The sequence below is a fragment of the Notamacropus eugenii genome, chromosome 4, assembly GCF_028372415.1.
Source record: "Notamacropus eugenii isolate mMacEug1 chromosome 4, mMacEug1.pri_v2, whole genome shotgun sequence".
Taxonomy (NCBI): Eukaryota; Metazoa; Chordata; class Mammalia; order Diprotodontia; family Macropodidae; genus Notamacropus; species Notamacropus eugenii.
In genome coordinates this window covers 36976196-36990878 of record NC_092875.1, presented here as the reverse complement: position 1 = coordinate 36990878, position 14683 = coordinate 36976196, and the positions used below count along the sequence as shown (strand labels likewise).

Below are 14683 nucleotides of genomic sequence, written 5' to 3'. Positions count from 1 at the left end.
ACCCTGCTTTCCCCACAGGGTGAGAGTGCATGCCAACAGATGAAAGCAGCCCTGTACCTGGAGTGTTCGGCCAAGTTCCGGGAGAACGTGGAGGACGTGTTCCGAGAGGCCACCAAGGTCGCCCTTAGTGCCCTAAAGAAGGCCCAAAGAAAGAAGAAACGGCATATCTGTCTGCTGCTGTGATGGGCCCCCAGGTCCCAGACAGTCCCTGGACGGGCTGGGCCGACCCTCTTTGTCTCTCCAGTCTCCCATGGAGCTAGTGGCTGGAGAGGGAGGGGGGAGGGTGACACCAGAACAGCTCTGGGAAGGGATCTTAGACCCCATCCCCAGGCGACTCCTTTTCTAGCTCCGAGTCAGCCCAGAGCTGGCGAAATTCCCCAGAGAAGGGCACAGAGTGCCTCCTATGGAACACACAGCCTTGAGTGATTCCTTTCTGCCTGGATGGAGCCAATGATGCCCAACAAGTCTCTTGGGCTTGGCCCTCATGCTGAAAACAGGATTTGGAGGCTGCCCAGCTCAGGTGATCTATCCACATTCGCTTATCAATAAGTACCTTACCTACATACCACATAGCACAGGCTCTGTGCTAGGTGATGGAGTTACAAAGATAACAAGACAATCCCTACCCTCAAGGAGCTCCAATTCTATCAGGCACTGGGGAGAAAGGAGCCGTTGCTTGGGTCCCACCTGTTAAGGGGACCACAGAGGCAGCTCTATTTTTACCCTTCATCCCAGGGAGATGGAGTGGGGGGGAGGGGGTCAACCAAGCCCTCTGGGCTAAGCACAGGACTGATTCAGGGAGAATGCACAAGGGAAGCCAGATGTGGCCTGGGAGAGGAGAAGCTTCCTGGATGAGATGCTTGGAGGGGCCGAAGCCCATCACTGGCAAGATGGATGGTTGTCTAGGTGGATTTTCGCTGAGGTCTTCCTGTACGGGTACAGGTTGGATTAGCTGTTCTCTGAAACCCTATCGTGCCGAGTCTATTTGTCACCCAACTGACATACAGGAAGTCAGAGGCAAGCCTAACAAAGACTCTGGAATTCCCAAAGCCCCTTTCTCACACCATCTTGGCCACATTCAGTTTGACATTAAAAACCACCACTGGTACAAAAGATATAATACTTGGCCAGGAAGGACCTGTTACTTGGTTGGGAAAAGGACCATTGAGTGGGAAGGATCACTAATGTCTGGGAGGCAGATAGCCAGGAACCCTTTTCATTGTGCCTCAAACAAGCCCCCTCCAGGAGCACCCCTTCCAATTTCCTAAAGCCTGGGTGGCTAAGATAACATGCCCTGCTCCCTCTTCCTTCCTGCACCCAGAACCCTGAGCCTATCAGAGAGTCACAGACAGAAACCACCATCCTGCCTTTCTTCCTCCTACTCAAACACGATTGTGTCTCACATTTTCTCCTCTTGGGATATGGCCTACTCTGCTGCTTACTGTACAGCTGGGCAAACTGAGGCCCTGGGAGGAAGAGGGGATTAATCACAGATACTCCCATCCTCTCTGCTCTGGGGTGAGGTTCTGAGTTCTGGAGAAAGGATCAGAAGCCAGGGCCCAGGAATACCCCTCTTCTTCCAACAAAGGGTCCCTGGAATGGGTCAACAGGGTCAGGGCTGGAGTCTACAGAGCTCCCCTCCCTGCTAGGCCATACTGAGCAGGTAGAATTGCTGCCTCAAATAGGAGTGGCCGTCTCTACTGATGCATCTCCCTTTAAATCCCATCCTTTCAAAGAAAGCAGACTTCAGACAAGTGAGAATTTTTATTAAAAACGGAAATCATCCCAGCATCTGGGAAGGAGCGGTCATCTGAAAACTAGGAAGGTGGGGGAGGAGAAAGAATTTGGGGGGAGATTGAGGCTGGCGCTGGCTGGTCATAGCCACCTGCACCCTGACCCTACCAAGATGGCGGTGCTTAGGGGAAAGGGGAGATGCTTATGTGTGGCCACCACCCAAATAGAATCAATTCTCAATTACCCACAGGAGGGGACCACAGATGCCAGATCCCTTAAAACAGCAGATCAACATTCAGATTCTACTTGGCTTTCTCCTCCCACCTTCTGCTATTCCCTCCCCTAAATTCACCTTCCAAATGATGTCTCCCAGGAGCCGGCATTCCTAGGACATTAAGGCTGGCTGGAGGAGAGTTCTTAAGAGTTCTAGCCCAGGCCCAGTTTTCCCTGAGTGTGCCTACACTGACCATGAGGAGGGAGCATCCAGAGTTGGGGAGCTGTGTTTCAGCCACCCCTCTGCCCACCCCAACGTCAAACCCATTCACATCCAGTGGCCCACAGCACCCTCTGCTGGTGCCACTCAAGAATTGCCGTTCATTCTTTAGAAGCAGCGGTTCTGGAAGATCAGACCCAAGCAGCTAGTCTAGGTGAGAGGTGGGCATGCAAGGCCCTACAAAGGGGCACTAAGGGCTTGAAAGGGAGTTGGTGGCCTTAGAATCCTAGCTGGAAGGGGCCTCAAGGATCTTTTTCTCAGCCCCCTTTAAAAGAGTAGGGGATGGAAGACCAAAGAGGAGGAAATAGATAGCCGATGCTCAGTTAAGTGACAGCCAGGATTTGTCTCCAAATCCAATATTCTTTCCATTATACCCAGCAGACTGGCGGTGGAGCCACAGGCACGTGCACCGGGGCCACAGGCACACGCACAGGAGTCTGTGTCTTATCTTGTAAACATTCATCCCCTCTCTCGCCAACACAAACATGTTGGGAGGTATAAGGAGAGGGGAAGGAAGTCCCAAGGAAAGGCAGGGGAGTGAGAAGTCACCGAGGGCTTGGCTCCAGGAGGCACGCTGCCACCAGAGACAGGCAGAGAGGAGAGAGGCCTAGAGATGATGATGATGATGATGATGATGATGATGATGATGATGATGATGATGATGATGATGACAAGGACATAAAGTGGTTCTCTAGGACGTCAGTAAATGACCCACACTGGGGTAAGGAGGAGGAAGAGAGGAGGATCCTGGGGGAGTAGCAGCATTCCCATGGAGGGGGGAAAAGGCCCACAGGACACTGAAGGATTCATTGCCCGTTTCCATCTTCTTGTGCTAAAACAGCAGGGCAGAGCCAAAGTTCACCTCCAAACAGAAATCTGAAACATGGGGAGATGCTGAAACATGCTTGCTCTTCTGCTCCTGTACAGCTCGAGGCGGGGAGAGCCCCCTATGAAGGGACTGTTGGCTGGCAGCTATGAGGGCAAGAGAAGTCTGATTCCAGGAAAGTGGGGAAGGCCCGGTCTTAAATAGACACAAACAGGGAACCAGGCATCTAGACTGGGGGGGGCACAGGTCTGGGATAATACTGAATGGAAGGGTTCACATTCTTCTAGTCTCCAGGTAGGCGAGACGGAGGTCCCAAAGCCTGCTCCCCGGAGAGGAGCCATCTGGGGAACGGTGCCCAAGACAACAAGGTCTCCCTGGAATTCCCCAGCTGGGTCAGCGTCCAGGGGCGCCAGGGCACAGAAGGCATGGCTGCTCATAACTTCATCTTCTGTCTATTCTTCTGGAGTTTGGCATGTACAACTTTGAGCGTGGTCAAGAAATTGCCCAGGAAGAGGATGAGAAACGTGATGGCTAAGACAAAGACCTGGGAGAAGCGGACAGAGAGGGAGAAGCCTTGAGACAGGTCCGGGAGGTGGGCGAGGGCTCTGTGCCAAGTTTCTCGTTGTGGTGGGTCTCTGCATGCAGGGACTGAATGCCTCTTCTCATGCCCCCACTCCAATCAGCCCACACTGCTGCTCCCTAGCCCATAGGGTCAATGTAAAGTGGACAAGAGGGCAGACCCCCTCCTCACTCATGGGCACCTGTTTCTCAAATCCAAATGGCGAGTTGTCCTGCATCTCACACTTTCCCCTACTCCAACTGATGTGGAGATCTCGGGAGAGCAAGCCCCAGGGCAATGGCGGGAAGGGCACCTGGGCTTCCATCCCTACCCCAGCAATCCCCCTTACCTGCCACTCTTTGCATTCTTCGTGGGTAGAGAGCTCAAACAGCGTGATGGCGTTATAAAGTTGCCAGAACTGGAGAGAGAGAAACCTCCCTTACTATCAGAATGGGTGCTTCCAAAGACTCAGGGGAAAGAAATAATTTGAACCTCAATTGGAGTATGGAGTCCCTGTTCCGCTCCCTCAACATTCTCCCCCAGTGGGGACCAAAAGGCAGTGGTACAGCCAACTAGGAACCAGGCCCAATGTGCTGGCATGGCACATGTGGGCCATCCCTAACCCCACCCCCACCCCCACTGGGCTGCAGGTGGCTTCCAGGGTGGAACCCAAGGCTTCTTAGCCTTGTCTGTTTTACAGACCTCTTATGTAGGCAGGCTGGGGAATGCTCTGGGCCACTACTCAGATACCAGGGAGCACAAAAAAAACTAATTAGACTGAAACAAATGTTCATTTTTCCCATTCAATGAGATAATACACGAAGTACAAACCTCAAAGCACTCTATTACTATTATATCCTTGTTGTGACAAATAGACCCCCTGAAATTGATCCACAGGCCTCTTGGGGAATCTGTGGACTCCAGATGAAGACCCCCCCCCCTTCTTCTAGAGGCTTCGGGCCCTAACCAGAGAATTTGTGATCTCTTAAACATTACAGCAATGTGTGCTATTATTTTATTATCAGGGACAGGTGATAGGGAATGGACCGATTTTATTGGTACCAGGAACTCCCAGGTGTGGAAACTCCCTCTACCAACCAAGACCAGTGTGTTGGCTCTGCAACGTAGTCTCAGAGAGTCTCAGTTTCCTTGTCTGTGAAATGGGGATAATAACAGCACTGACCTCCTGAGATTGTTGGGAGGTCAAGTGAGATAATATTTGTAAAGCACCTGGCACACTGTAAGTGCTAGACCAATGTGACTTGTTCCTGTCATTATTATTTATTCCTGACTTCAAGGCCAGCTCTTCATGCACTGGACCATCATCATCATCATCATCATTACTGTCTCTCTATTATCACTACTGCTGTCATGACTGCCATGTCAGCCACACACCAAGCCCCTGCTGTGATGAGCCCATCGCCCAGACCAGTTGCAGCACAGATTAACACAAGGCCAGAGGTCCCCAGGGTGACTTACGTGACCACAGAACAGGAATGGCAGGAGAAAAGTAAGGCCCCTCCACATCCAAGACTGGAATCCCTCTATGGAAAAGAACACAGAGTCGGAAGACAGGAAGAAGTCCCTTACACATCATGGGGTTTAACGGCAGCAGACACCCTCCTTCCAACCTCTCTCTGTCTCTCTGTCTCTCTCTATACCTGCACTTCTTTTCTGGTTTCTTTCAATTATCCAAGAGCTATATGACAGGTGTTCAGTCATTTCAGTCACGTCCGACTCTCCATGACCCAATTTAGGGTTTTCTTGGCAAAGATACTGGAGTGGTTCGCCATTTCCCTCTCCATCTCATTTTACAGATGAGGAAACTGAGGCCAGCAGCCTGAAGTGACTTGCCCAGGTTCACATAGCTAGTAAGTGTCTAAGGCCAAATTTGAATTCAGGTCTTCCTGATTCCAAGCCCAGCGCTCTATCCACTGCGCCATTTATGAACTGACTCTGGGCAAAAATCACTCAACCAGTCTCAGCCTCCTTATACACTTTCCTCAACTGTGAATTAGGTAGAAAATGCTTTGTAAACCTTTGAACAACAAAAAATCTGTGATTATCATTATTCTGTGACAGTTCTAAAAGAAAACAGAGGTCACAGGATCGTGGTTTCTAAGCCACAACAGATTTCTGAGATTCTTTAGTCCAGGGTCAAATACTCAGCCCAACTTGGCCCACAAGGCTCCCAAATGTGGCCCCAATTCTATTCAAACATAATTGGGAAATATTTAACAAAATAAATCAAAATACAATACAATAATGTTAATATGCGGTTTTCTAGGTCAATAAGCAGCCCATGAGGATCCCTAGTTTTATTTTTATTTGAATTTGCCACCACTATTCTAGTGCGGCCCTTTTAATTAAGAGACAAGGAAATGTGAGCCCCGAAAAGCCGCACCCTTTTCCCAAAATCCCACAGACAGTAAGTGATAAAAGCTGAGTGCTGAATCTCAGGCATCTAACCAGTGAAATCAAATTGGACTCAATAAGAGGAAAAGTGAAATGAGAATGAACGGACAAAGAGACCCACTGAGGCCCTGGAAGGAATGCCTGAAAAGTTATGATTAATCTCACATTAAATTCTTTTAAGTCTTCCTAAACAAATGCCATTGGCTGTTGGGATATCCAATGTTCAACTTTTAATAAAACCTTTATTTTTTCTACAAAGATGGGCCCTCAGCAGCTGCGGTACTCACCCACTGTGAGGTCCAAATGATTCCTTTCCCCCAGAGCCCGGAGTCTGTACAGGCATCCACTCTGATAATAATATTGTAAGAACTGGACACAGCCTACAGAGGAACAGAGGGTGAGGATCTGTGGTCCTGGAGAGGACAGCTCCCAGGAAGAGGTCACCACATCACAGAACTCCAGCTGGAAGGGAGCTCAGAAGCCAGATGAGGAAACTGAGGTTCTCAGAAATTTAGTGACCTACCCAGAGTCATTTAGGGAGTATCAGAGGTGAGATTTGAACCCAGATCCTCTGACTGAGTTAGAGTTCTTTCTTCTTGCAACCTCCTCAAAGGCTCACACTAAGGGGGAGTTTATGGGAGGGGCCCACCTCAACCCTAATCCTACCCCAAGGCAGTTCTCCATGGCTACAAGAGCAAACAGATGTTTTCAGTTCATTTCCTGAAAACTTAGAAGGCACTGACCTTGTCAGGGAGAGGAAGCCTTTGGGTCAGGGCTCAGAAGGAACTCAACAGGTCAATACTGGGGCTCCCAGCCTACCTCATGATGTTGGGAGGGGCTGATTTTGGAAGAAAAAGCAGTCTCCTCTCCCCTGAACCTTAATCCAGGCACCTTGGTCTACTCTTTCCCCAGGTCCACCCTGACCCCAATTCCCTCTCTGACATACAGATGGCAGCTGAGAACAGAACCCTCATCTGCTACCAAGGGGAGACCCTACCTTAGGCAAAGGGGAAGGAAAGAGACACTCACTCTGAAAGATGGAAAAGGCTAAAAACTGATTTCGAAACTTTTGATAGATGAGTCCATTTGGCCTGGAGGGAAGGAAAAAAGTGAAAAAATAAATAAATAAAAGGAGACTGGACTGTCAAATCAGAAATGTCAACACCACCAATTTGTCCAGCATGCACTCACCAGGCCCCTGAGCCAGACACACACAGAGCAAGAAGAGATGTGACGGGCTCTGGTGTCCCTTCTCTGGCAGAGACACCCAATACCCCAATCCCGAGGTCACAGAAGAGCAGAGCCTCCCAGTTCATTGATCCCCTAAGCCTCTGGGGCCAGGCCCCTTGACGAGGACGTCCTTCCTGTTGTCTTCTCTCTCCTCTCCCTTCTCTCATTCTGCTCCCTCATTGTTTTTTCTCCTCTGCTCTCCCCCCTTCCTTTTCTGTTCTCTCCCTCCGCTGCATTCATTTTCTCCTCAAGCTGTGCTTTTTACCTCTGCGTCTGGAGGCACAGGCCCAACATTAAACCTTCATTCCCTGAGAAACCCAAGAGGGGTCATGGCTCTCATTCTGGGCTCCCAATTCCGGGAGCAGCCAGCCTCAGGCCCACGGACTCACTCCCTTGCTCCTTAGCCAAGGATTTGTCTTGGAGCTATGTCCTTAATGGCCCTCCCATCTGGATCCATCCCAGTCCAGCCTGATCCTGTTTACCAAGCAGATCCTGAATTTTAAGTTTGGCCTAGGATGTTCTTATCCCCCAGCCCTCCCCCCCACAATCCCTGAGCAGGGACAGGAGGTGGAGAGAGAACTCACCAGGTCAGCATTATCCCGGACAGAAATGTGGAGACGTAGTGGTGAGACACCCACCAGCCTTTAATTCTTGGAAAGAAAGACAGAAAGAAAGGGAGCTTAGGGTGAGGGAGATCAAGTGAGAAGATGAAGGTCCCCCTTCATGTCCCACCTCCAGGGACATCTCTGACAAGATCAAAATCAGGCTATATTTAGGGGCTTTTGCTGAGCAATCCCAGCATGGGACGAGCCACTGAAATGGAGGATTCTCCAGGTGGGGATGCTATGCTGGGCCCCTGACCACAGAAAGGCACCTAGCAGACAAAGACATACACAGACACACAGACACAGACACAGACACACAAACACACAGACACACAGACACACACAGATACACAGACACACAGACACAGACACACACAGACACACAGACACACACAGACACACAGACACACACACACACACACACACACACACACCTCTCCCTCTCTGGGATGTGGGAAATCACCAGTGAAGTCAAACTACTTTTATCTGCACATCTTCCAATCACAGTTCACCAAGAGCCTCTGGAGGCCGGGGCTCTGGGTTCAAACCACAGCTCCTCCACTGCCTACCTGGGCAACCTTTCTAGGCAGCAGCTTCTCAGACCCTTAGGGTCAGACCCTAAGCATCAGCCTGTGTTACCAGTCCCTGAAGTCTGACACTGAGACATTCCTAGCCTTCTGACACCCCCCTGGCAGCTCTACCCCAGGGGGCACCAGGGAGCACTTTCCCTGACCCCCACCAAGTCCAGAAAAATCCTTGCTGGACTGAGGGTCAGGGTTAAATTGTCCAAACAGACCATATCCTAACTCATATTCCTCCCTGACAATTTCGTGTGTGTCAAGCATGTTTTCACAGGTAGACTATGAGTTTCTGGACCATGTCCATGGCACAGACTTTGGGAACCAGTATTGACCAGGTTCAAATGGAGGAAAAAAGAGATGAAATGCTGGTCCTAGAGTCAAGAAGACCCAAGTTCAAATCCAGCCTCAGACACTTACTAGTTGTGTGACCCTGGGCAAGTTACTTAACATAGGTCTGCCTCGTTTTCCCCATCTGTAAAATGGGGATAATAATAGCATTTACCTACAAGGGTGGTTGTATGGATCAAATGAGATCACACAGCTAGTGAGCATCTAAGGCTGGATTTGAACTCACGTCTTCCTGACTTCAGGCACCACTCCAGCTGCTCATACTAACTGATTCTGCTCCATTTAAGACCTTTTCAACACAATCTCAGTCAATTCCACCACCCAACGGGGTGGCAGTAACTCCTGAGCATTTTTACTGTCTCCCATGCCTAAAACCCTCTCCCTCCTCATCCTTCTACTTCTGGCTTCCTTCAAATCTCAGCTAGGGTCTCCCCTTCTATAAGGGGCCTTTCCCAATCCCTCTTATTGCTAGGGCCTTCCCACTGAGACTATCCCAACCTATCCTGTTTATGTCTTGTTCACACCTAGTTATTTTACACAGTCTCCTCCATTAGACTGGGAGCTCCTTGAAAGCAGGGACTGGTTAATTTGGGGTTTGGGGCCTTTCTTTGCATCCCCAGTGTTTCTCATAGTGCTTGGCACATCATAGGTGTTTAATAAATGCTTGACAACTGATTGACCAACCTCTCAGGGCAGGTCGCCCACACCACTCAAACTCAGATAATTTAGTCTGACATTCCTCTCCTTTTATTCCAGGGATTCTCTACACTCTTCCTGACAGGTAAACATCCAGCCTCAATATGAATGATGAGTAGTTCACTACCTTTCCTAGAAGCTCATTCTATCCTTAAACAATTCCAAGGCTTATAAACAGAATGTAAATTCTTCAAGAACAGGAAATGTTTCTGTTTTTGGTCTTTACTGAGTTGAAGTCTGACTCCTTGCAATTTCAAAGAATCACAGAATCTCAAGTAGGAAGAGCCTCCAAGGTTGTGGAATGCTCCCCATATCTGAATATGAATTTCCTTCATGACACAGAGAAAAAAAGAGTCATCCTTCAGACTTGGGGATGGGGAATCCCTCCTCCCAAGGTGATCCGTTACACTTGGGGACAGCCAGAGTTGTCCCCACACCTCTCTCCTCTCCAGGCTAACTGTCCCGAATTCCTTCTAACAAGCCTCACATTGCAAGGCCTTGGTCATTTCCACCCTTTGCTCCTTGATATATCCTTCGGAGCCACACCAAGTCAGCCCTATCTGTTCTGAGAACCTTCATATCTTCTTTCAGTATTTTCTCATTCCTGTCCTGGGGAGAAGGGAGACAACATGGAGTGGCAGAAAGACAACTGGACATGGGGGGTCAGGAGGCCTACATGATCACCCCAGCTCAGCCATAAACTAAATCTGTGACCCTGAGCCAGCTATTTCCACTCTCTTGGCCTGTTTTCCAATCTATTTAAAAAAAAAAAAAAGATAGGGGAGAGAAGGCTGGGAATCTGGATTCAAATCTTGCCTTTGATACTATATGACCACGGGCAAGTGACAACCTCTCTGGGTCTCAGTTTCCTCATCTGTAAAATGAAGAGTTTACACTAGACAGCTATAAATCTCTGAATTTATTCAATCAAGCAATGAAAACTTACTAAGCACATGCTGTGTGCCAGGAATTGTGGCAAGCCCAATGAAAAGACTGGGGGCTCTGATAATCCCCAAAGTCCCTTCCAGCTCTTATTATTCCAGATGACCCAAGTCATCATTGAGGAGTTGCTACTCATCTGTTCCATCTCTGAATCACACCCAGAAACCATCGCAACTCAAATTTATGGAGCACCTCCTACAAGCCAGGCCCTGCCAGTGGCCCTGGAGATAAAAAGGCAAGAACCAAGACGCCTCTGCCCTCTAGTTTACATCCTGTTGTGCGAGATTCTTCTCGACTTTGCATGGCACTGTCCATGGGGTTTTCTTGGCAACAATACGGGAGCAGTCTATTGTTCCGTTCTCCAGTTTCCTCATCTGTAAAATGTGGATAATATCGCCTATCTCCCAGGGTTTTGGTGAGAACCCAATGAGATAAGTGTAAAGCCTCATTTTACAGATGAGGAAACTGAGGCAAACAAAAGTGAATGACTTACCCAGGGTCACAAAGGCTGGATTTGACCTCAGGTCTTCCTGAATCCAGGCCCAGCGCTTTATCCACTGAGCCACCTTCCTGCCCTCTATAATAGATCTAGGGAAATCAGCTAACCACTGATGATGCCTTCCTCTTGGGGTCATTCCACTTGGGGATACTTATGTTTTCACCATTTTAATCCCTAGGAAAGGTGGAATTTCAAGTATTTCAAACAGATTTCTGGGGTCTGAGGATTAGAGACACCTTGGTGGTTTCTAGCAAATCATCCCATTTAGCTGTGCTCTCTGTGTATACCCAGGGGCAGCTAGGTGGCACCATAGTGGCCAGAGTGCCAAGTCTGGATTCAGAAAGACACTCATTTTCCTAAGTTCAAATTTGGTCTCTGTGTGACTTCCTATCTGTGTGACTCTGGGCAAGTCACTTCGCCCTGTTTCCTTCAGTCTCCTCATCTGTAAAATGAGCTGGAGGAGAAAAGACAAAGCACTCCACTATCTTTGCCAAGAAAACTCAAATGGGGGTCACAAAGAGTTGGAGACAATGGAAACAACTGAACAACCTATGTATAAGGCCAACCACGACAGGCACCATCTCTACAGTCCCATTGCTCATACAGGGCTTTCCAGTGCAGAGTGACCAGATTCCCTCCCCTCTCATCACTCCCAGAAACAAGGATGGCAGCACACACATCTAGGATGACCTCCTCTACTGGCTCTACTCTCCAAGGCCATTTATCTATGGAGTTCCTTGGCCTCCTAAGGATACCTTGTGAAAAAAAAAAAGGGTTAACCATTTATCTTCACCTTTTGGTCACCTTAGCTCTCAGAGTTATGGAAAAGCAGGGCACTGACTGGCCCCAGAAAGATATGAGAATGTATTACATCACCAGGTGACATACCATACTCACATCCCAACAGGCTGAACTCCTCGCCATGCCTCCCCAGACAATTAAAGGGGGCAAAAAAGGGAAGGGAGGAGTGGATTGTTCCTTTAAGAAGGAAAACAGAAGGGATGGAGATGACTCATGAAAAAACGAGTCAAATATGGAACCCAATACAGGAAGGAAACAGCCATGGGGTGGAGGGGGATCAAGAGCCCAAGATTCCAGCCCTAGCATTGCTGGTGACTCACAGTATGTCCTTAGACAAGTCATTTCTCTTGAGGCCTAATCTTTAACATGAGGGGACTGGGCCAGACAGTTACTAAAGTGTCTTGTGGCTCCAACAGTCTCAGATTCTAGCCAAGTCTTCTTTCCATGATCATGCACTGTAATCAGTTCCAAGCTGTGACTCTCAGGACTCTAGAGGATTAAAGAGTGATTTCAAGGGGCCCGTGAATTCACATGGAAAATCCATAAATAAATCCATAATTCTGTAGGCTGAATAAATACCCTGTTCTCAGACATGTATCTAGATTTCTTTTTCAGTTTGGACTTTGTATTTTCATGAATTTAGAGAGGTCCTCTATAAGGAAATTCCTTCAACTGATGCAGAGTTCCAACTGTTCTCTAGTGTGTTAGTTGAGAAGGAGGCCAGGCTTTGGAGTCCAAAGACCTGGGTTCAAATCCCAACTATGCCACTTACTAGCTGCCTTGAGCAAATCACCTAAAACTCCCTGGGCCTCAGTCTCCTCATCTGTACAATGGGGCAAAGAGGACACAGGGGTCTATATGACCTCTGAGGTTCTTTCCATATCTGCACCTATAATTCTAAGAATGTGATGATGTAAGAGCTGCCAGGGCACTGAGAGGTTAAGGAACTTTCCCATGGTGTGTGTGTGAGATGCAGGATTTGGCCTCGGGTCTTCTCACCACTGTATATATACAATATATACACATACACATACATACACAAAAATGCCTTTAGCTAGGCTACCATTTTTCAAATGATCACAGATGGAGTGGGCATTTAAAGGGTTACTGAATCCAAGGCTACTTTCTGTCATCAATTCATTTTGGTAAACATACATTAAGCACTTACTGTGTACTCAGCTCTGTGCTAGGTACTGGGGTAAAAAAAAGACCAAAGTTAGATCATTCTTCCCCTCAAAGAGCTTATATTCTCTCCCAGAGTAGAATACAGACAAGACACTACAAAGGATACACAAAATAATACTGAGGAATTTTAAGAAGTGGGGCAGCTAGGGATAGCTGGTCCTGAAGTCAGGAGGACCTGAGCTCAAATCTACCTCAGAAACTTATCACTTGTGTGACCCCGGGCAAATCATTTAACCCTGATTGCACATCCCCAGTCCCCTCGGTGTGGCCAAAAAAAAGGTGGGTGTCTGAGGAAAGGTCTCTTAAAGTACTAAAGCCTGAGCCGTAGCTTGAAGGAAGCCAGGGATTCCAAAAGACTGGATGACTAGAACTAGGGGCTCATCTATGCGAAGGTTTGGAGATAGCTCATAGAATGGTTATGTAAGAGGAACAGCTAGTACACCAGTCCAACCTAAACAGAGAATGATTAAAAAAAAAAAAAAACCTGAAAAAATAAGTGGGAGCTAGAGTGTGGAGAGCCTTAAGTGAGATGCTGAAGACTGTGAATTTTAATATTTTTATCCGAGAGGCACTAGGGAGCCACAGAATATTTTTGAGGAACAGAGGAACATGGTCAGAACTGTATTTCAGGAATATCAACCTGGCAGCTATACAGAATGTAGACTCAGGGGCAGAGAGCTTGGAGGCAGGGAGGTCAACCAAAGGCTCTTACAATAGTCTAAGAAAGTGGTTAAGAGTCTGAACTAGGTTGGAGGATGTGTGCAGAAGGAAGTTGATGCATGCGAGAGATGCTGAATCCATAAGTAGGATGGGGAGTAAGGGAGAAAGAAGAACCAAGTCTTCTTGGGCTGACCAGTACAAGCGCCATCATGGTGGAGAGGCCCAGGACATTCTTACATCTTACTCACAAAGGGAGTAATGACCTTCCCCAAAGGGCTTGTTGTTTATTCATGGTAGGAGCCACAGGCTCAGATCTTTTCATTCTCAGATCAATGGCTTTTTTTTTTCTTTTTAAATGTTTTTTTGAGGTTCTTATCACTTCCCAATAACTCCCAAGAGAATTCTTCCTTGTGGCAAATAAAAAAAACTCAAGTAAATCAAATCAACACAATAACTATGTCTGAAAATCTACACCCCATTCCTCACTCACAGCCCACCACTTCTCTGCTGGAAGATCAAAAGTGAGCTTCACCGTCAATCCACTCGGAGCTCTTTCCACCACAGCGGCTTCCAACACTTTTCTTACCAAAGAATTCCACATTCCCATATGATGACACCTCTCTGGTCATTTCAGTCATGCCCGACTCTTCATGACCCCATTTGGGGTTTTCTTGGCAGAGATACTGGAATGGTTTGCCATTTCCTTCTCCAGTTCATTTGACAGATGAGGAAACTGAGGCAGACAGGGTGAAGTGACTTGCCCAGAGTCACAGAGCTAGTAAGTCACACAGAGACCATGTCTGAACTCAGGGTTTCCTGACTTTAGGTCTAGTGTGCTTTCTACCTGACCACCTATCTGTCCTATTAGCACCTGCTGATTGAGAAAATCCATGATGACAAAAAGTGTCCAAATTCAGGAGAGCTTTTAAATTAATGAATACATTACTAATTACCATTGTATCTACAGACACTTGAACATGACATTGTGGGATTGTGGACAGAGTCAAGAAGACCTGAGTTCAAATCTCACCCGTCACATAATAGCCATAGTAAATCCCTCTTCCTCTCGGTATCTCAGGAAAGCCAGTAAGTAGTGGATATGCATCCAG

At 47.9% G+C, this 14683-nt stretch overlaps 2 protein-coding genes across 14 annotated transcripts in view; one reads left to right on the top strand and one right to left on the bottom strand.

The window, feature by feature from the left end:
- The window catches only part of RHOF (ras homolog family member F, filopodia associated), a 53165-nt gene extending 51377 nt beyond the window's left edge, over positions 1-1788 (top strand). For all 10 annotated transcript variants that reach the window (XM_072600538.1, XM_072600539.1, XM_072600546.1 and 7 more), the window contains one exon: positions 19-1788. In XM_072600538.1, coding sequence (XP_072456639.1) covers positions 19-183 — 165 coding nt within the window. In that variant the 3' untranslated portion in view covers positions 184-1788. The remainder of the gene's footprint in view (positions 1-18) is intronic.
- TMEM120B (transmembrane protein 120B) overlaps positions 1746-14683 on the bottom strand; it is a 44277-nt gene continuing 31339 nt past the window's right edge. For all 4 annotated transcript variants that reach the window (XM_072600533.1, XM_072600534.1, XM_072600532.1 and 1 more), the window contains 6 exons: positions 7842-7907; positions 7057-7118; positions 6315-6407; positions 5092-5156; positions 3962-4030; positions 1746-3597 (listed from right to left, as the gene is read on the bottom strand). In XM_072600533.1, the coding sequence (XP_072456634.1) occupies positions 3487-3597; positions 3962-4030; positions 5092-5156; positions 6315-6407; positions 7057-7118; positions 7842-7907 (466 nt within the window). In that variant the 3' untranslated portion in view covers positions 1746-3486. The remainder of the gene's footprint in view (positions 3598-3961; positions 4031-5091; positions 5157-6314; positions 6408-7056; positions 7119-7841; positions 7908-14683) is intronic.